The sequence below is a fragment of the Ovis aries genome, chromosome 23 (genome assembly GCF_016772045.2).
Source record: "Ovis aries strain OAR_USU_Benz2616 breed Rambouillet chromosome 23, ARS-UI_Ramb_v3.0, whole genome shotgun sequence".
NCBI classification, from domain to species: domain Eukaryota; kingdom Metazoa; phylum Chordata; class Mammalia; order Artiodactyla; family Bovidae; genus Ovis; species Ovis aries.
Window position 1 is genome coordinate 25,335,682 of NC_056076.1, and position 22,345 is coordinate 25,358,026.

At 41.5% G+C, this 22,345-nt stretch overlaps 1 protein-coding gene across 13 annotated transcripts in view; it reads right to left on the bottom strand.

The window, feature by feature from the left end:
* MEP1B (meprin A subunit beta) overlaps positions 1-20,564 on the bottom strand; it is a 35,434-nt gene extending 14,870 nt beyond the window's left edge. The window contains exons 1-8 of one of the 13 annotated variants that reach the window (XM_042239185.1): positions 20,470-20,564; positions 18,239-18,257; positions 17,373-17,417; positions 17,243-17,286; positions 12,006-12,043; positions 4,393-4,510; positions 2,565-2,743; positions 239-457 (exon numbers count right to left, since the gene is read on the bottom strand). In XM_042239185.1, coding sequence (XP_042095119.1) covers positions 239-457; positions 2,565-2,743; positions 4,393-4,510; positions 12,006-12,043; positions 17,243-17,286; positions 17,373-17,378 — 604 coding nt within the window. In that variant the 5' untranslated portion in view covers positions 17,379-17,417; positions 18,239-18,257; positions 20,470-20,564. Of the gene's footprint in view, positions 1-238; positions 458-2,564; positions 2,744-4,392; positions 4,511-11,964; positions 12,044-17,242; positions 17,287-17,372; positions 17,418-18,238; positions 18,262-20,469 lie in introns of those variants that run through there. The other 12 variants (XM_004020447.5, XM_042239186.1, XM_042239183.1 and 9 more) reach the window with 12 other exon arrangements.
* Between the last annotated feature and the right edge of the window lie 1,781 nt (positions 20,565-22,345).

Consider the following 22,345-nt stretch of genomic DNA (forward strand, 5'->3'; position numbering starts at 1 on the left):
CAGTTGGTTTTTAAATCTGAAGCCCAGAACACATGAGAAGAAAAATGCTACTTCCATGTTGTCATTTGGGATCTGGGTGCTAATCTTTTTTTGTTTGTTTGTTTCCTTTCTGAACATCAAACTTCAACTATCAACCTACAATTAACTAACTATAATTTCAGAAAACCCAGCACAGAGTAGAATGTTTTCCTACAGAGCAGAGAGGAAGAGAGATCCTGTCAAAGAATCTGTCACATACAGCAGTTATACAGTTGATTCAACTTTAAGACATCAGAGTCACTGAAATCCATTCGCTGGCCAATCACATCCATGAAGTCTGGGACCCTTGTTACAATTGTAGGTTCTGATCCATTTCCGAATGCAGTTTTACTGTAGTGCATCACTGAGCTGTAATCATAGGGAACGTTCAAGGAATCTATTACTTGATCATCATAGAAGTCAAAATTTCTCTCTTTGCCTAAATGATAAATAAAAATTTTAATTACAAAATTTAGTTTATCTTACTCCAAAGACTGTTAACTTAGAAATAAAGACAATAAAACATTGTGCAACATTGGTTACAACTAACACTTGATGGTATTTCAAGAGTGCTTCAAATATTCCTGTATTGGAATAGACTATTCAAACTTAGAATTATTATACCACCTGTCATGCTGAACTTGTCTAAGGTTTCACTGCAGCCCAAAGTTGGACTTGAGCATTTGGCCTAAGGTTCTAAAAACTGCTAATGGAAAGCTATGGCTTTTCCAGTAGTCACAAATGGATGTGAGAATTGGACCATAAAGAAGGCTGAGTGCTGAAGAACTGATGTTTTCAAACTGTGGTACTGGGGAAGACTCTTGAGAGTCTCTTGGACTGCAGGGAGATCAAACCAGTCAAAGGAAATCAAGACAGGGAAGCCTGGCATGCTGCAGTCCATGGGGTTGCAAAGAGTCAGACACAGCTTAGCAACTGAATAACAACAGTGGGTAGAAAGGGTCTAAAAGGTATTATTGAAACACTCAGTGTCATTGACTGCAATGACGAGATGTAGGTATTTTCACTGGATGAAGATGAAAACAATTGGGAGGTGTGATGGGATGGGATGGGGATGATGATGCAGGAAGGATTTATATCATCAGTGATTTCTCAGTTACTGGAATATGTGTAGATGTATGTAAATAAATACATTTAGAGAAGATTCCTGACCACTTAGCATCACTACAAATGGGTCTGATCATCAATGCATAAAGATGCATTATCAAATCAAGGCAGAAGTTTCTCACAAAAATAAGACATTGGAAACCTGAAGAACGAGGCCCTGGGTTGAAGCTAAGCACTTCTCTTGCTCTAGAAATCTTTTAGACTTGGCTATAATGTCTTCCCCCAGACTGTGGGTCAGGGCAAAGGCAGGGGCAACTAATGTGATGTTGGGATTGTGGTGTCAGGGGCCCTCAGCACACAGCAGCCCTCACTGGCCTAATTTGATAGCCATGTCATCCCTCCCCTCTCACTTCTCTGCCTCCCCATCCCCCTCACCATACCCTATGGAGGCAAGACAGATAGAGAAATGAAATGTCACTGCAGAAAACATGAGTTCTAGTCGGACATGGATATTACAACCTTTCTGGAGATTTCCCTGGAGATCCAGTGGCTAAGACTCCATGCTCCCAATGCAAGAGGCCCAGGTCTGATCCCTGGTCTGGGAAATAGATCCCACATACTGCAACAAAGACCCATGTGGCACAACTAAGACCCAGTGCAGCCAAACAAACACATTTGGGGGAGGGGGGGAGGGGTGGAGAAATCTTTCTGACTTTGAGCACAAAGTCACAAAAAGTTCCAGCTGTTCAACTACTGCAGCGTTCCGCAATATGGGCTCCAAAGGATTATACAACCAAATACTCCAAAAAAAAAAAAAAAAAAAAGACCATGATCAAGTCACTTTGGAAAACGCTCCTGCTGGAGATTTGCAATTCACGTTAGTCGAGCAAAGACTCCGAACAGTACAATAGTGTAAATAGCTAAGTGTAATTTCTTTTAACCTAGGATTTCCCAAATTAATTTGACCACAGATTCCTTTCTACAAAACACCTGCGAAAAAATTGTGGGACAGTGCTCCATAAAATACTCTTTAGGAAACACTGGTTCCTAACATCACATCCAGCTCAAACTGGGGTTCTGGAAAACTGTTCCCCAATGGCCATCAGGGACTTCATCTCTTACTGAGTTAGAGCCAAATATGCTCAGCCGTGTCCAACTCTTGGTGACCCTATAGACTATAGCCTGCCAGGCTCCTTGTCCATGGGATTCTCCAGGCAAGAATACTAGAGTGAGTAGCCATTCCCTTCTCCAGGGGGGTCTTTCCAACCTAGGGATCAAATCTGTGTCTCTTGCATCTCCTGCATTGGCAGGCAGATTCTTTACCACTAGCACCACTTGGGAAGCCCAGAGCCAAATGAAGTAAGATCAAAACATCAGAGTTTTCCCATTATTAATAGACAACACCAATGGCAGAAGAAAGCACATGTTTAGAAATCCAGTATTTACGTTTAAAACAATGTAAAACAACAAGATAAACCTACCTGAAATAATTCTGTTCCAAATTATGCTGACGTAGTCATTCCGATCGGACCGTGACTGTTCATGCCAGAACCCAAGGGCATGGAGAAACTCATGTTGAACCGTTGCTATTTTGTCACAGCCCTCTCCGATGGACAGTTGTTGCATCCCAGTAAATTGCTTCCCCACTGAAGACCAGCAGCTGACAGGGGAGTTTACAGTACAAGGAGGAGAGGCTTTTATATTGATGCAGGTTAAGGTCTTAGAGCTAAATCCCTAATGCCTAATCTACCTGGTTACCTAAGATCCTAGATCTTTCACTTGTGTCTAAACACCGTGCACTTCTCCCAAAACCCAGTGAGGTATGAAAAGCCTTCCAGACCAGATGATCTTTGGAGAACTTGGGCTGACACCAAATGTTAAGGAGTAATTCACCCTCCACTCGGCCTGGCCTGATTTTTTCTGAATATCCCCAAATTTTTCAGATGGTCCTTGAATAAGGGTTCTATACAGGTAGAGAAACTACTCAGAACTGCTGACCTTGAGTCAAATAACTATCATCTTCTTAAGCAAAGTAGTAAGAGTTCTCGGATAGCAAGGAGATCAAACCAGTCAATCCTAAAGGAAATCAACCCTGAATATTAATTGAAGGAACTGATGCTGAAACTGAAGTTCCAATACTTTGGCCACCTGATGCGAAGAGCTGACTCACTGGAAAAGACCCTAATGCTGGGAAAGATTGGAGACAAAAGGAGAAGAGGGCAACAGAGGATGAGATGGTTGGATGGTATCACAGATTCAATGGACATGAACTTGGGCAAACTCTGGGAGATGGTGAGGGACAGAGGGGCCCAGTGTGCTGCAGACCATGGGGTCACAAAGAGCCGGACATGACTGAGAGACTGAACAACAACAACAAGAGTTCTTCGGTTAAAATAAATTTAAATACACATGCTTGCATGCGTACAGATGGGTTTTACTTGAAGGCAGAAGTAAGGAGCTTATTAGAACTCCCCTGATGATCTAGTGGCTAAGATTCCAAGCTTCCAATGCAAGGGGCCTGAATTCAATCCCTAGTCAGGGAACTAGATCCCACATGCCCCAACTAAGACCTGAGGTAGCTAAATAAGTAGATATTAAAAAAAAAAAAAAAAAAAAGAGCGGCTTCCTTGGTGCCTTAGTGGTAAAGAATCTGCCTGCCAAAGCAGAAGACGCGGGTTCGCTCCTTGGTTCGGGAAGACCCCACATAGCACAGAGCAACTGGGCACGGGCACCACAGCTATTGAGCCTGTGCTCTAGAGCCCATGTGCCATAACTACCGATGTCTGAGTGCCCTAGAGCCCAAGCTCTGCAACAAGAGAAGCCACCGCAATGAGAAACCCACACACCAAAACTAGAGCGTAGCCCCCACTCACCACAACTAAAGAAAAGCCCAGGCAGCAACACAGACCCAACACTGCTAAACTAAATAAATAAAAGAAATAAATGGCACCCCACTCCAGTACTCTTGCCTGGAGAATCCCACGGACAGAGGAGCCTGGTGGGCTGCAGTCCATGGGGTCGCAAAGAGTAGGACACGACTGAGCAAATACACTTACTTAAGGAGTGCGGAAACTACAAACAGGCTGAAGGTCAGAGTCTTAGGGCGGATGGCATGTGACCCCACCCTCCTTGTCTTTACAAGGTTGAGACAGTGCAGTCTGGTTTTATGGCGAGAGGGAAACTACATCCAGCAAATAGCAATGGAAGCCCCAGCCTCCCTCAAGGTTAGGGTCCAGGGCAATCACTATGATGCAATGTCCCAGCCACAGCAATTCTCAGAACACTTAGAAGACAAACTCTTCAATTTACCCATTGCCCTTGAACACTGATATATAGCTGGGTTCTCCAGACCAAGGCTTGAAGTCAATGCATGATTTTAGGCGATAGCGTTCAAATGCCTTGAGAATAACCCCCCTGGCATTCATCTCTGAAGGGAGAAAACAAACAAAAATAAACTTATTAAAATTATCACCATTGAACAATTCACCATGGAAACAGGGCCTGTAATATATTGTTTATCATGAATTAATCCCTCTATGAAAATTTAGCATTTTATTTTTTACAAAACTTAGTATACAGTATCAATTAAGTATCACATGTAAGTATTTGGTTGTTCTTCAGATTATTTTATTTTGCCCCATGTATATTTCTCTGGAGCCAGGATAGTGCAGATAGCAAAAAAAAAAAAAAAAAGGAGGGGGCGTTTCCTTACCTCTGAGAACACATATACTCATTCACAGACAACCAAAATGAACCATCACTGTCACATGCTTCATCTAAGAAGCTATAATATATATTTAAAGGCCTGCAGCAGAGTTTTTAATCTGAAGACCTTGAGATGAGAGGGACCATGAATATGTTGAGATAGTATTCAAAGAATTATGTCTATACCTCTATTCATATCTATCTCAGCAAAGTGCAATTTCTGGGGAGAGCGTTCATAAGATTCTCAAATGAGTTCAGGGTCTAAAATACGAATAAGAACAACTGCTTCCAAGTTGACTGCTGCTAACAGTTTAGATAGAACAGTGCTCAAAGAAGGCAGGGGCAAGAAACCAATAAAGGTATGCAGGAAAAGAAGCTCAGAGGGCAATCTGGGGGAAGGGGCCATATCAGGTGCATATGAAGAGATAGTCACAAATCAGAGCAGGTACTGGTGAAGTGAAGGATGGTGGCTGCCAGCAGTGGGTGACCATATGGCAGAGAAGATGGTGTGTTGACTGGTTCCAACCAGACACACCTGGGTTCTCTCCTATCCTCACTACTTACTTTTTTTTCTAAACCAGAGTCAAACATGACTGAGCAGCTAACTTTATGCTTTTTATACAATTAAAACAATGAACAACTGTTAAGTTAGAAATTTAACAATTATAAAAACAATTAACCATTCAAAAGTAAACATTGCAGGGGCAATTTCACACATGCATAATGTTCTTCAACAACTTGTCTGTCTAGTTCCAAAACGCCTTCATCACCCCAAGAGGACACTTTGTACCCATTAAACCATTGCGTTCTCTCTGTATGGATTTTCTTATTCTGTGAAAAGTGAAAAGTCTTAGTTGCTTAGAGTGCCCAACTCTTTGTAACCCCATGGACTGTAACCTACAAGGTTCCTCTGTTTGTGGAATGCTCCAGGCGAGACTACTGGAGTGGGTTGCCATTCCCTTCTCCAGGGTATCTTCCCAATCCAGGAACTGAACCCAGATCTCCCGAATAACAGGCAGATTCTTTATGGTCTGAACCACCAGGGAAGCCCCATTCCTATTCTAGTCCTTCCTATTTTTTTTAATTGGAGGACAATTGCTTTACAATATTGTGTTGGTTCCTGCCATACAACAACATGAATCAGCCATCAGTATATCTATGTCCCCTCTATCTAGAGCCTCCTTCCCACCACCCCTCATCCCACCCCTCTAGGTCATCACACCACGAGGATGAGCCCCTTGTGTTATATAACAACTTCCCATTAGCTTTCTATCCATTTACTATTGATGCATAATCTTTGCCAATTTAATTCACCTTTGGAGTTTTGGTATTATCACAAGACCAGCTAAGAGGGGAAATAAAATCGACTTTGCAGGAATATTGTAAGACTAGCACAGAAAGAAGAGTGAAGTTCCAAGCACAGTAGTCCCCATGGATCTGCGGTTTCACTTTCTGTGGCTTTGGTTACCTGCCATCAACCAAAGTCCAAAAATATTGAATGGAAAACTGCAGACATAAGAGTTGATGATCATGAAACTGCATGCCGCTCTGAGCAGCCTGAGGAAATCTTGTGCCACACTGCTCCATCCCACCAGGGATTCCCCAATCTTAGATGTCCATCATCTGCTTTCAATATCCACTCATCGGCCTCATCAAGGCTCAATGACCCAGCATCACCCAAAGCAGATAATCCTCCTTCTGATGTGTCATCAGAACGTCAATAGTAGCCTAACGACGCACATAGGACCTAAAATCCATGAATCTCTAACAGGCACTCAGAATTCAACCATTTACAATATCACACAAATGATACATGCTCAGGGACGTCCCTCATGGTCCAGTGGTTGAGAATTCACCTTCCAATGCAGAGGATTTGGGTTCAGTCCCTCGTGGGGACCAAGATCCCACACACCAACAGGCAACTAAGCTCACATGCTGCAACTAAGACCCAATGTAGCTTAATAAATATTTTAAAAATAATAATTTTTTAAAATTATAAGTTTTCTAAAAGTAGCTATGAAAAAATAACACACGGTTATTATAAATAAATAATGAAAGAGAAGAGTGAAAAAGTTGGCTTAAAGCTCAACATTCAGAAAACGAAGATCATGGCATCCGGTCCCATCACTTCATGGGAAATAGATGGGGAAACAGTGGAAACAGTGTCAGACTTTATTTTGGGGCTCCAAAATCACCGCAGATGTGAAATTAAAGCCTTGGGTATCATCTGACTGCTAGTGGCAACTCTCCTGAACGGGGTAACAAAGCAACCGTGTGTAGCTTCCCATGAGTGAGTTACAGTTGCAAGCCTGAGTGCCAGATTTGAGGTGAGTGGTAGGAAGTAAGAAATGGAGGAGAAGGGTTAAAGGTGGGTCTAGAAATGAAGATCAAGGTCCAGGAGCAGGAAGGGGCTGCAGCCATGAAATTAAAAGACACTTACTCCTTGGAAGAAAAGTTATGACCAACCTAGGTAGCATGTTCAAAAGCAGAGACATTACTTTGCTGACTAAGGTCCGTCTAGTCAAGGCTATGGTTTTTTCCTGTGGTCATGTATGGATATGAGAGTTGGACTGTGAAGAAAGCTGAGCACCGAAGAATTGATGCTTTTGAACTATGGTGTTGGAGAGTCCCCTGGACTGCAAGGAGATCCAACCAGCCCATTCTGAAGGAGATAAGCCCTGGGATTTCTTTGGAAGGAATGATGCTAAAGCTGAAACTCCAGTACTCTGGCCACCTCATGCTAAGAGTTGACTCATTAGAAAAGACTCTGATGCTGGGAGGGATTGGGGGCAGGAGGAGAAGGGGACGACAGAGGATGAGATGGCTGGATGGCTTCACTGACTCGATGGATGTGAATCTGAATGAACTCCGGGAGTTGGTGTTGGACAGGGAGGCCTGGCGTGCTGCGAATCATGGAGTTGCAAAGAGTCAGACACGACTGAGTGACTGAACTGAACTGAAGCCCCTTCCTGCTCCTGGACCTTGATCTTCATTTCTAGACCCACCTTTAACCCTTCTCCTTCACTTCTTACTTCCTACCACTCACCTCAAATCTGGCACTCAGGCTTGCAACTGTAACTCACTCATGGGAAGCTACACACGGTTGCTTTGTTACCCCATTCAGGAGAGTTGCCACTAGCAGCCAGATGATACCCAAGGCTTAAGCTAAAAGACTAAAGCCCTACTGGTAGAGTTTCATACGGAAAACAGTATGGAGGTTTCTCAAAAAAGCAAAATAGAACTGCCATATGACCACTCCTGTGTATATACCTGAAAAAAACAAAAACACACCACCATCTGAAAAGACACAACGTCCCCCCCTCCCCCCGCCAATGTTTATAGCAGCACTATTAACAATTGCCAGGATATGAAAGCAACCTAAGTGTCCATCAAGAGAAGAATGGAGGGACCTCCCTGGTGGTCCAGTAGCTAAGACTCCATGCTCCAAATGCAGGACACCCAGGTTCAGTCCTTCATCAGGGAACTAGATCCCACAAGCCACAGCTAAGAGTTTGCATCCTGTAACTAAAGATCCAGCATACTGCAGCTGAGACCCAGGAAGGCCAAATAAATAAATAAATATTTCTTTTAGAAAAAAAGTTCCTTAACTTTGTAAAATTTAAAAAAAAAAGAACCCAGATAAATGGATTACGAAGATTAAGTACATGAGGGAGTACCACTCAGTCATGAAGAAGAACAAATTTTTGCCCTTTACAGAAACATGAATGGACTTGGAGGCAATTACACAAGTGAAATAAGTCAGAGAGAAGAAAGAAAAATAGTGTGCTGCTGCTACTGCTAAGTCGCTTCAGTCGTGTCTGACTCTGTGCAACCCCATAGACAGCAGCCCACCAGGCTCCACTGTCCCTGGGAGTCTCCAGGCAAGAATGCTGGAGTGGGTTGCCCTTTCCTTCTCCAATGCATGAAAGTGAAAGTGAAAGTGAAGTCACTCAGTCATACCCAACTCTTAGCGACCCCATGGACTGCAGCCTACCAGGCTCCTCCATCCATGGGATTTTCCAGGTGACAGTACTGGAGTGGGTTGCCATTGCCTTCTCCAATAAATACTGTAGATATCACTTATATGTGGAATTTTTAAAGTACAACAAACTAGGTAATATAACAAAAAAGAAGCAGACTCACAGATGTAGAGAACAAACTGGTGGTTACCAGTGGAGAGATGGAAGGGGGCTGGGGTAATATAAGGGTAGGGGATTAAGAGGTACAAGCTATTAGGTATAAAATAAGCTATAAGGATATACTGTACAAATGAGGAATATAGCCAATATTTTGTAATGAGGAAAAATGTAGTATAACTTGTAAACATTTTAAATCACTATATTGTATACTTGTCAATTCAGTTCAGTTCAGTCGCTCAGTCATGTCCGACTCTGCGACCCCATGAATTGCAAAACGCCAGGCCTCTCTGTCCATCACCAACTCCTGGAGTTCACTCAAACTCACATCCGTCGAGTCAGTGATGCCATCCAGCCATCTCATCCTCTGTCGTCCCCTTCTCCTGCTCTCAATCCCTCCCAGCATCAGTCTTTTCCAATGAGTCAACTCCTCGCATGAGGTGGCCGAAGTACTGGAATTTCAGCTTTAGCATCATTCCTTCCAAAGAACACCCATGGCTTCAACAATCTCCCATACTCTTAGCAACTCCCTGTTAAGATTTCTCTATCTTGAATGGCCAGACCAGACACCAAGACATCATATGGTGTCTCCACCACAGTGAGCCTGAAGCATTTCAAATCCTGCATGCCAAAAAGCAATTTCCACTATACTTCTCCATCACTCCCTCTTCAAGACATATTCCCTATTCTTGTTAAAGTCATTGCCATCCACCCAGTCACCTAAGAATGAATCCTGGGCACTAGCCCTTCTTTCCCTAGACCCATCTTCTTGATCTCTCACAGTGAATCACCAAATCTAATTGCTTCCTAAGCCTCTTTTAGAATGATTCACTCTTGTCTATCATCACTGAGAGTCTTGGTTTAGAAACGCTTTAATCCTTCTCTGAATTTCTTCAACAGTCTAACTGATCTCCATACTCTTTTTTCTGCGCCTCTGGTAATACATCTTCTGGACTGCAACCAGAGTGATAATGATCTCATCTCTGCACTAAAACCTTTGGTGGTTCCACATGACCCTTGGTATACACACCAAGTTCTTTAACCCAGGAAAGACTCAAGGCTGGATTCTGCCTACCTGTTCAACTTCATTATCTCCCCACTCTCAACCTAATTCTAACCAGTGGCTTTCTCCTTTCCCCATGCCTTTGCACATAGTGATCTGTCTTCTTAGAGCATTCTTCCGTTGCTGTCAGAGGCTGCACTAGCCCACACAGTGCCTTAGAAAGAAGCACCCCGCTATACACCAGAAACTAACATAATATTATAAATCAAACATACTTTAATTAAGAAAGGAAGGAAGAATGGAAAGAGGGAAGGAAGAAACGGGCACCAAATCTGAGCAGATACTGCCAATACTGTCTTGGTATGTGGATGAATAGCACTTCATCCAAAGAGATGAATGCCTCTTGATGAATATGATGCAAACGTAATTTCAGTCCCACTTGCCCCACCTCCCCCGGCACCTCTGTGTGAAGTACAACTTGCACAAGCTTCACAGCAGCCCTCCTGCACAGGGTCACTTGCTCCCTGCTGTATATGCCTTTATATCTAGCTTGAGTTAAATGTCCTCCAATAGGCTCCCATAGGTCTTTGAACATATATCATCAATCATTATATTTATTCCATTCTATACAATTAGCTTTTGATTTATAATTATTTCTACTGAAATGAGGCTTCCTAGGTTGTGCTAATGAAAAAGAATCTGCCTGCCAATGCAAGAGATGCAAAAGACACGAGTTCAATCTCTGGGTCAGAAAGAGTCCCTGGAGTAGGAAAGAGCAATCCACTCCAGTATCTTGCCTCGAGAATTCCATGGACAAAGGAGCCTGTAGGCTACAGTCCTTGGGGTCGCAAAGAGTTGGACATGACTGAGCACACACACTGAAATATATGATGTTAGTCACTCAGTCAATGTCCAACTCATTGTGACCCCGTGGACTGTATAGCCCACCAGGCTCCTCTGTCCATGGGATTTTCCCAGCAAGAATACTGGAGTGAGTTGCCATTCCCTCCTCCAGGAGATCTTCTAGACCCAAGGATCCAATCCATGTCTCTGGCATCTCCTTTATACAGGTAGATTCTTTACTGCTAAGCCATGGGGGAAGCCCAAATAAATGATACTTAAGCGAAAATTTCCCAAATGGCAGTTCTAAACTGACGCGGGCCAGTGATATCATTTTTATTAATCCATGGGTAAAATGAGAATTTTGTTTAGTGTTTTCCATGACAATAAATTTCTAATATAGAAAACTTATCCTTTCTTTTGGATTAGATTCTTCTGACTTTTTAGTATTAAAACATTATTTATTTTATAAAAAGAGGATGATAAAAAGAAAGTGGGTTCTTGTTAAATTCCTGACTTGGCAAAATAAAACGTTAGTAAAATAATGACAGTTCCTAGAGCTTTGTTTGTTTGTTTGGTGCTTGTTTTTCAGTCATGTGTAAAGTCTGAACATAGATGAAGCCTCTGCTTTAAAAGAAAGACTAGCTTCTGAATCTTTATGTTCCAACTGTCCAATACAGAGTAGGCTCTCCGTAAACCTTGGCTGAATTAATCCCTTTACTGGTCAAAGTGAAAGCTGCTCAGTCACGTCCGACTCTTTGCGACCCCGTGGATTATACAGTCCATGGAATTCTCCAGGCCAGAATACTTTCTCCAGGGGATCTTCCCAACCCAGGGATCAAACCGAGGTCTCCCGCATTGAAGGCGGATTCTTTACCAGTTGAGCTGCAAGGGAAGTCCTTTACTGGTCAAAACTCAGCAAATATTTCTACAAAATCATTTAGGTTCTGTTCATTCTTCATTTTGCTTATTTTTTTTTCTACATAAGTGTATTTAGGCAGGCTACAATCCATGGGGTCACAAAGAGTCAGACACAACTGATAATGCATACACACACACACACACATACACACACACAGCCACACAAAGCAACAAATAAAACCTTTAATGGCCATGTGAATCTTCCCTTGAAAATACTGTCATCCTATTCTGTTAGGAACATACATTATTTGTGGACACTCCAAATTTCATACTAACCCAAGCTATCATCTAGAACATATGGAATAGTATGAGGCCACCTATATCTTTCTCCAACGATGGCATTTCTTTCTTGCATCTGTCAAAAATAAGTGGGAAAGGATTCATTGAAGGTATCAGTCAAAAATTATGAAACAAGCAATAGTTAAACCAGAAATAAAAGAAGTTTTAAGTTTTCCCAAGCAACCTAAGGGCTTCCCTGTAGCTCAGTGGTAAAGAAACCGCCTGTCAACACAGGAGACTCAGGTTCAATCCCTGAGTCAGGAAGATGTCCTGGAGAAGGGAATGGCTACCCACTCCAGTATTCTTGCCTGGAGAATTCCATGGACAGAGGAGGCTGGCAAGCTATAGTCATGAGGTTGCAAAAGAATCTAGACAGAACTTAGGAACTAAATAACAACAAGGCAACCTAAACAGATTGTCCGTGTGTGTATGCATGTACACATGTGTGTGTACACCTACTTTTATCATATCATAACAAAAGTTTTAGGAGGAAATCATTAACTTCTCTTTTTTAATAAGGAGAATGGCAAGCATTAATACTTCCTTTAATCTTATTTCACTTCAATTATTCATATTTTTACATATCCTTTTAAGTGTTAGTGCAAGTTTATATGCCCAAAACATCAGAGTTTGGAGCAGAGAAAGGTCTACTGCAGGACCATGCAAGGAGATGGGTGGCTCAGGCCCCTCAAAACACCTAACCTCCTGAAGGGTTTTGGCAAAGCAGTTGTAAAGGCCAGATGAGTGAGAGGGAGGCACAAGATATGTGATCAGTTCATATACAATTCTCTGATTTTCTGATGGGAAATCATTAATTACTATCATTAACTTTGTTGATAAAGTTGAAGAAGGAACCATGTAAAATCATGTAAATAATGATTGATGTAAAACCGGACTATAAATATAGTAGATTCATAGACTAGTTTCCTATATTAAGATTTAAAAACATATAAAAAGAAAGTGATAGCAAAACCTCAATCATCTTGGTCTCACAATATGAGAAAAGTTCCACATGAGCTATGCCAAAGTTTTCCAAAAATTTTAAAATATTGAAATTTTTGGAATAGAAAACATAATATTTCATTAACGTATTCACCCAGCTAATGAAATGAACACTGTTCAAGAGAAAAGAGATCTATTGGTAACAGTGGATCTACATTTCTCAGGCTCTAGTGGAGGAGACAAACAGCATGTAAGAAAAAAATATAAACAGGATCTATTTAATAGTAGCAGAGGAAATAAAAAGGGAGATGTGAACAAGAATAAAGGAATTGGGGGGAGTGCATTAGATAAAGTGGTCAGGACAGGACTCTTTGAAAGGATGACATTGAAGGTGAAATGAGGGTGACAAGAAAAAGCCAGACTTGAAAGGTTCCTTGGACATCACCTGAAGAACTATGGATGGAGGTTTGTGACATTGTACAGGAAGCAGGGATCAAGACCATCCCCATGGAAAAGAAATGCAAGAAGGCAAAATGGTTATCTGAGGAGGACTTACAAACAGCTATGAAAAGAAGAGAAGTGAAAGGCAAAGGAAGAAAGAAAAGATACAACCATTTGAATGCAGAGTTCCAAAGAATAGCAAGGAGAGATAAGAAAGCCTTCCTCGGTGATCAATGCAAAGAAATAGAGGAAAACAATAGAATGGGAAAGACCAAAGATGTCTTCAAGAAAATTAGAGATACCAAGGGAACTTTTCATGCAAAGATAGGAATAATAAAGGACAGAAATGGTATGGATCTAACAGAAGCAGAAGATACTAAGAAGAGGTGACAAGAATACACAGAAGAACTATACAAAAAAGATCTTCATGACCCAGATAATCACAATGGTGTGATCACTCATCTAGAGCCAGACATCCTGGAATGTGAAGTCAAGTGGGCCTTAGGAGCATCATGACGAACAAAGCTCATGGAAGTGATGGAATTCCAGCTGAGCTACTTCAAGTCCTAAAAGATGATGCTGTGAAAATGCTGTACTCAATATGCCAGCAAATTTGGAAACTCAGCAGTGGCCAGAGGACTGGAAAAGGTCAGTCTGCATTCCAATCCCAAAGAAAGGCAATGCCAAAGAACCCTCAAACTACTGCACAATTGCACACATCTCACAAGCTAGTAAAGTAATGCTCAAATTTCTCCAAGCCAGGCTTCAACAGTAGGTGAACCAAGAAATTTCAGATGTTCAAGCTGGATTTAGAAAAGGCAGAGAAACCAGAGATCAAATTGCCAACATCCGCTGGATCATTGAAAAGTGAGAGAGTTCCAGAAAAACATCTATTTCTGCTTTATTGACTATGCCAACACCTTTGACTGTGTGGATCACAACAAACTGGAAAATTCTTCAAGAGATGGGAATACCAGACCACCTGACCTACCTCCTGAGAAATGTGTATGCAGGTCAAGAAGCAACAGTTAGAACTGGACGTGGAACAACAGACTGGTTCCAAATTGGGAAAGGAGTATATCAGGGCTGTATATTGTCCCCCTGCTACCCCACTCCAATACTCTTGCCTGGAAAATCCCATGGATGGAGGAGCCTGGTAGGCTGGAGTTCATGGGGTCACTAAGAGTCGGACACGACTGAGCGACTTCACTTTCCCTTTTCACTTTCATGCATTGGAGAAGGCAATGGCAACCCACTCCAGTTTTCTTGCCTGGAGAATCCCAGGGATGGAGGAGCCTGGTGGGCTGCCGTCTATGGGGTCGCACAGAGTCAGACACGACTGAAGCGACTTAGCAGCAGCAGCAGCAGCAGCAGAGTACATCATGAGAAATGCTGGACTGGATGAAGTACAAGCTGGAATCAAGATTGCCGGGAGAAATATCAATAACCTCAGATATGCAGATGACACCACCCTATGGCAGAAAGAGAAGAAGAACTAAAGAGCCTCTTGATGAAAGTGAAAGAAGAGAGTGAAAAAGTTGGCTTAAGACTCAACATTCAAAAAGCTAAGATCATGGCATCCAGTCCCATCACTTCATGGCAAATGGATGGGGAAACAGTAGAAACAGTGGCCGACTTTTTTGGGGGGGCTCCAAAATCACTGCAGATGGTTACCGCAGCCATGAAATTAAAAGACGCTTGTTCCTTGGAAGGAAAGCTTTGGCCAACCAAGGTAGCTGATTAAAAAGCAGAGACATTACTTTGCCAACAAAGGTCCATCTAGTCAAAGCTATGGTTTTTCCAGTAGTCATATATGGATGTGAGAGTTGGACTATAAAGAAAGCTGAGCACTGAAGAATTGATATTTTTGAACTATGGTGTTGGAGAAGACTCTTGAGAGTCCCTCGGACTGCAAGGAAATCCAACTAGTCCATCCTAAAGGAAATCAGTCTTGAATATTCATTGGAAGGCTGATGATGAAGCTGATACTCCAATATTTTGGCCACCTGATGCAAAGAGATGACTCATTTGAAAAGACCCTGATATTGGTAAAGACTAAAGGCGGGAGCAGAAGGGGACAACAGAGGATGAGATGGTTGGATGGCATCACTGACTCAGTGGAGATGAGTTTGAGTAAACTCTGGGAGTTGGTGCTGCATAGGGAGGCCTAGTGAGCTGCAGTCCATGGGGTTGCAAAGAGTCGGACACGACTGAGCGACTGAACCAAACTGAACTTGGAAAGATCATTCTAGACAAAGGAAATAGTCATTGTTCTACTCAGAGGTGGGAATATGCTTGGTATCTCTTGCATGTTTGAGGCCAGTGGCCTAAAGAAACGAGATTAAAGAAGAGAGGGGACAGGAAGAGAGGTAGGCAGGAGTTAAATCATGCAAGACCCTGGAGGCTGTGGGTCAACCTGGATATTATTCTAAATACAAGAGGAAGCCACTGAAGAGTTTCAAAGCGGGAAGTAAAAAGGTAGCACTGCTAATTTAAAAGATCATTTTGCTGTGGAAGACAGGTGACAGGGACAGAATGGAAAAGATTCTAGGAGATCAGCATTTGAAGTAGATAAATAGAAGAAAAGTGGATTTCTTAGGAGTATAGATGCACTGTGGAGATAGAAATGTTAGAACTTACTGATAGAGAGGATGGCAAGGTGAAGAAAAGGGAAGAAGCAAAGGTGACTCCTGGAGTTTTTGCTTATTATTCAGTGGAGTGGGGAGAGGGAGTGGTGATGAATTTACTAAGAGGGAAAACTGGAGAGGGACAACATGCGTGGGAAATCAGAGTTGAATTGAGGACTCATTATGTTTGAGGTATCTCATAAATATTCCAGAGGAACTGATGGATTAGCATCAGGATAGACCAGTTGGGACCTTGGGTGAGGAATGAACCAGAGTTATATATTTGGAGTCATCAGCATAGAGGTGACATTTAAAGCCCTGGTACAGGATTGGATCAAGAAGGGGAGAAGAGCAGGCCAAGGACTAAACCTCAGATACTCTGTAGCTCTGATTCTTGAGTTGAAGTTCCCTTGGGGGTTGAGGGATATTTAAACATGATACCTGTGTTCATCTGCATGCTATGATGGTGAGGTAAGAACCAGTACTCTTTATGAATATCTTAGGAGGATCTTTACATGACAACACTATTCTCAGCTATTAGAGTAGAAGTCACAAAATCTCTCTCTTATGATAGAAAGCCAGATTCATTAAATTTACCAATTCAACTTAATTTTGCTTCAACTAGCTTTAATCAGTGAAGTTCTATTTAAAAACAAAAATCTCTTGTATGCTTAGTCACTCAGTCATGTCCAACTCTTTGTGATCCCATGGACTATAGCCCACCAGGCTCCTCTGTCCATGGGATTTCCCAGGCAAGAATACTGCAGTGGGTTGCCATGCCCTCTTCCAGGGTGTCTTCCCAACCCAGGGATTGAACCCAGGTCTCCCACATTGCGGGCAGTTTCTTTACCATCTGAGCCACCAGGGAAGTTCATAATTACTGGAGTAGGTAGCCTATTCCTTCTCTAGGGGATCTTCCTGACCCATGAATCGAACCCGGGTCTCCTGCATTGCAGGCAGATTCTTTACCAGCTGAGCTACCAGGGAAGCATTGCAATAATGAAAATCAATTAGATCAGTAAGAGCAAAGCATGCAAGATGAGTGACAGTCTTCAACTGCAAAGAAGTCTGAGTAATGAATGATGGAGATACCATTATGTGAATCCCTTAGCACATAATGTATTCATTGACTAAATGTGTCAACTATGATCCTACATCCTTAGAGACTGTTGGGTTTAACAAAACCCACACTATGCATTGCCAGGTACTCGATTTCAGCTTGCAGTGATTAACTGAAAGTTCTTCCTTGCATTGTTTCAACTCACCTCATCAAGCATGATGTCTCCCTCAAAAAGATCCAGTCCCAGATCTAAGAAGGAAGATAAAAACTTTTGTTAGCAAATTGGATTCAAGCTCCCCACTTAACAAAGAATGTAAAATTTAAAATCCACAAACCTTCATTGATATCAAATATATCCCGGTCAAGTCCGTTATCTACATCTTTAACAAAAATAACAAAAACACATTGAATGTTGTGTTTATGAAAGAAGAAAATCTTTGTCAACCACTGATTAGAAGTAAGCAAGTTTCTTTTGTCTCATATAAGAGAGTACCATGCTCTGATTCAATATACATTGATTGATTGATCGATTGATTGAGAACCTCCCTTGAGTCAGGCTTGGGGCTATGGAGTTTGGCATACATCTCTACATGTCCCTTGAATGACAAATAACTTCAGGAATAAGAAATTGGTCACTCCATATAATATTAATTTGAAGGACTAGATTAGATGACTAGATAGGAAGCAAATGTTTACACAAGATAAAATCAGTTCAAGCAACCCATATATGTATATTCCTTGCTAATAATGTACCTTGGAACTCTCAAGCAAAATTCCTAATCTATATTTGAACTATTCTTTAGTTTCAAAAGGTAGATAATATGGCCAAACCTCTAAGTGTACAATTGAATAGGAAGAACATCACATCCATCTGACTTGGCATAAAGACAACAAAAGTAACAATAGTTGACATTTATGGGATGCCAATATGTCAGTCACTGTGTTTGGACTTTCTTATACCATCATCTTTTTTTTTTTTTTGCTGAGTATGTGGAACCCCTGAGCAGAAACAATAAAATGTTCTTCAATAAATCAAAAGAAGCCAGTGCTTGACCAAAGTTCAGTGCAAGTATGCATTGTGCTTAGCATTAAATGTGTCCTAAGTTCTTCTGTGCTGTTGCTCTATTATTCACACGACCTTCTTTTACTATGTGTGCTGCGCCATGCTCAGTCACATAAGGCAAAACTCAAAAAGACTCACCAAAGATTTCTGGAGTTGGCTGGGAAACAAACACATAAGAAAATGATATTATTATGATGTCTGTGACATAAATAGTCTTATTGATTCCTATTTCCATCTAGCCATCTGTGGGGTTTTGTTTTTACCTTAATATTATGGATTAGTTTCTGGCATGTATTCAGGAGAACTAAATCAGAGTCTAAGATAACTTTTTGACCCAAGGGTCTTCTCATTTCATATAAAAAATGAAACAGTCTGTTGTATGAATTTGAAGGGGTGAAGCAAGAAGCCAAATTCTCAGATTCAAAAGAAGGTAGAACATGAGTTCTGCCCGCCAATAAGTGTTCACATTAAACATGATTTTCTAACAAATTCATGGAGCTTCATTTGAAAAATCTAATAACTTATTCTTGGCATTAAAATATTATAATTTATAATGATGCTTTAAACAGAAAATTTTATTGAAGACCTCATTAACCATGGTTTAATTTCACATTTCACTCAAGACTCTGTCTTCGAAGTCAATATCAAATACTTCAGAAAAAAAAACTTATGGCTATACTTTGCAAATGAAAAAAAACAAACAAACTGAAAATAGATTCTCTACAGATAGCCAAATGAAGGGCTCCTCAGTGGCTCAACGGTAAAGAATTCACCTACAAAAGCAGGAGACACAGGAGACGTGAGTTTGATCCCTAGGTCAGGAAGATTCCTGGAGAAGGAAACGACAACCCACTCCAGTATTCTTGCCTGGAAAATTCCATGGACAGAGGAGCCTGGTGGGCGGCAGTCCATAGGGTCGCAAAGAGTTGGACACAACTGAAGCAAGTGGGCAGCAGCAGACCAAATGAAACCCAGACCACATACCCAGCAGAAAAAACTAAGTAAACCTGAGATTTCTTAATGAAGTCTAGTTTAAAACGCTCTTGGACTTGTAGACAGTAGGTCTGGGTTTTATTCCTGCTTCTACCAATTACCAGCAAGTCAGTTCACCTTCCTGGTACTCGGATACTCAGAATATCTGTACTATGTGGTCACTGCTGGCTTTCTGGGTATTCTGACAGTTATATGATATAGTGTGAAAGAATGTGGCAAACTATAATAAAATGTCATACAAATGTAAGGGACAATTTTATTTAAATACAGATTACCTGTAGGTTCTAGAATCTCCATGCTAGAATCAGTTGGGATATCTGGCAAGCAGTGAGGATAAATTGGTTGGATGGTGACCACCCTTTTTTATATTAACTAGTGTCTTGATTGTCTCACACCTTGGCCACACACAGGCACACCCTCACAGAGGAATGCCAACACACCCCCCGAAAAACATTATCAAGCATTCATTCATAATTACAGTTTTAATGAGTCTCCCATGGTATCTCTTGTTCTCACTGCTATAGTTCTGTTCACAGAATATTAGCTCAACGTAATAATTATTATTTAAAAATCACAACTAAAGATTATCCCCAGGCATTTGAGACTTCATTTAAAACCTCAATTATGGTTACCAGGGGATGTTGGAGGGAGAGATAAGCTGGGAGATTGGGATTGACATATACAAACCACTCATATAAGATAGGTAACTAATAAGGACCTACTGTATAGCACAGGGAACTCAACCCAATACTTTGTATGGAAAAAGAATCTTTAAGAAAAAGAAGGAAAAAGAGTGGATTATATGTATAACTGATTAACTTTGCTGCAAACCCGAAACTAACACAACATTGTAAATCAACTACATTCCAATAAAAATAATAAATAAAACCTCAACTTGGTTTGTGGTACCAACTACCTGTCATTGTAGAAAGATTGGTGTAACCTGATGAAGAAGAAGAGCGATTCCATGCTACAAGACTTAAGCCTTGGCTGTGCCCATGACATTCATTACTCACTCTGTCATGTCTCACATTCCTATAACAGCAATACATATCACATTCCTTAGTAAAAACGGAGTGATTTTCAAGTTTCCACCTTATCGTAAAAAAACTTGTTACACAACAATGAAACTGCAGAGAAAACATAATTTTATCTCATGTCCCTGACTTTTCCTCTGGTGCGTCTTCTTCTCACTCCCAGTACTCTGCCTGCCCCTGCTCACCGAAAAAAAAAAAAAAAAAAAAAAAAAAACAACCCACATTTAATTTCATTAACATTTTGAAATTCCTTAAAAAACAAAAAACAGGTTGTTCTTTAGTAATCATTATCAACTATCCCCAATTTTTCTAAATTTTTCCCCTACATTGTTTCCTTACCAAGCCAGAAACTGAGAGGAGGGCAGCAGAGCACAGAAACCAAGGCAGATCCCAAGAGGTCATGCTGAGACTACCAGCTGAAAGCTGTGAACTATGGAATTCAGAGCAGCATTTACTTTTTAAAAGGCAAACATCATAACGTATAGCCTTTGGTCTTAATGATCCCTCTGGCAGGTCAGCCAACTGCAGTAGTAATACCTCCAATCAAAAAGTTAAAGTCCAATATCCTTAGCACAGCTCTGCAGAGCTCATTGGTTGTTTTTTGTAGGTTTTTATTTCCCCTGTGTCAACATTCAGTAGCCAAACGCCTGACTGAGAACTGTTAACGAAACAAATTCTTTAATGTGTAATACTGGGCCCCAAGATTATTAAGAGCCACTTGAGAACAATAATATCAAGTTAATTTCTAATCTCAATCTTTCAAATGTAAACATTTGTGAAGTTCTTTCTGCTCTTCTAGCCCTGAGCTGCTTTAATATATCTAGTTATGTCCATCACGGTTTGTTGTTCATTCATTTAATAAAAATGTATTGATTTATAATACAAAATCCATTAATGTCCTAGAAATTTAGCATGCTTGACATCCACATTTAAAGTAGCAAAACAGCAACACATGTCCCTCCTGAGTATTCCCATCAAGCAAAGTCAAGAGAGCACTGAAAAACCAGTGTTCCCAACCCATCTCTCAGTTCTTGCTCACTTTTTCTTCTTGGGGTAATTTCTTTTGAGAGACAATCTGCTTTCTCATTTCCCAGAGTTTCACTCTCAACTTAAGTATGATGTAGGATAATATTTTTGAAATGTGAATTTTTTTTCCCTCAGTATTTCTTTCACTCAAGACCAGTCTTTGCTCATTCTGCACTAATAAAAAAAGATTGGAGGACTTCCCTGGCGGCTTAGTGGTAAAGAATCCACCTGCCAATACAGGAGACATGGGTTCAATCCCTAGTCCAGGAAGATTCCATGTGCCACCGGGCAACTAAGCCCATGTTCCACAACTACTGAGTCCAAGGCCCTGGAGCCTGTGCTCTGCAAGAAGAGAAGCTACCACATGAGAAGCCCTTGCATCGCAACTAGAGAGAAGCCTCCCTCGCTGCAACTAGAGAAAAGCCCGTCAGCAGCAAAGACCTAGCACAGCCATAAATAAATAAAGGATCTGAAAAGACATGATCCATGGGCAAAAGACCTACTTTGTGAAGGGAGGATTCTTTGTGAATCTAAGCAAGTCAGCCCACCCTCTGAGAATAGGAGAAGAGTTGAAGGGGAAAGTTAAAGATGGTAGGGATGATCAATTTCTCACTTGTTCCTGGGGAACATGCACATAGTTTGTGGGATCCAAAATCAAACACACCTGCTTCTTGGTAAGAGATCCAAGGGACCAACATGCTCTACAAAAGAAGTCATGTCTTCAGTGCGTGTCTGTTAGTCGTGTCCGGCCCTTTACAACCCCATGGACTATAGCCTGCCAGGCTTCTCTGTCCTTGACATTCTCCAGGCAAGAATACTGGAGGGGTTGCCATTCCCTTCTCCAGGAGATCTTCTCGACCCAGGGACAGACTTCAGGCCTCCTGCATTGTGGGCAGACTCCTTACTGTCTGAGCCACCAGTGGAGGAGAATAAATCCTCTGAGGCCGAGAGTGCCCAGAAGTAACAAAGGAAAGGACCAGGCCTGACGGGCCACGTGGATAGGAATGTCTCCACAGCAGACTGCACAGAATGACAGCCAGCCCAGACAGAGGGATGGAAGTTTCGGAGGATGCTTGTGAAGACAGATGACATCGGGAACAGATGGGGCCTCAGCTGTAAAGTTTAGGCACAAGCCTGGGGGTAAAAGAAATCTTGAATTTGCTACAATTAAATGTCTCCACTTGTGTGG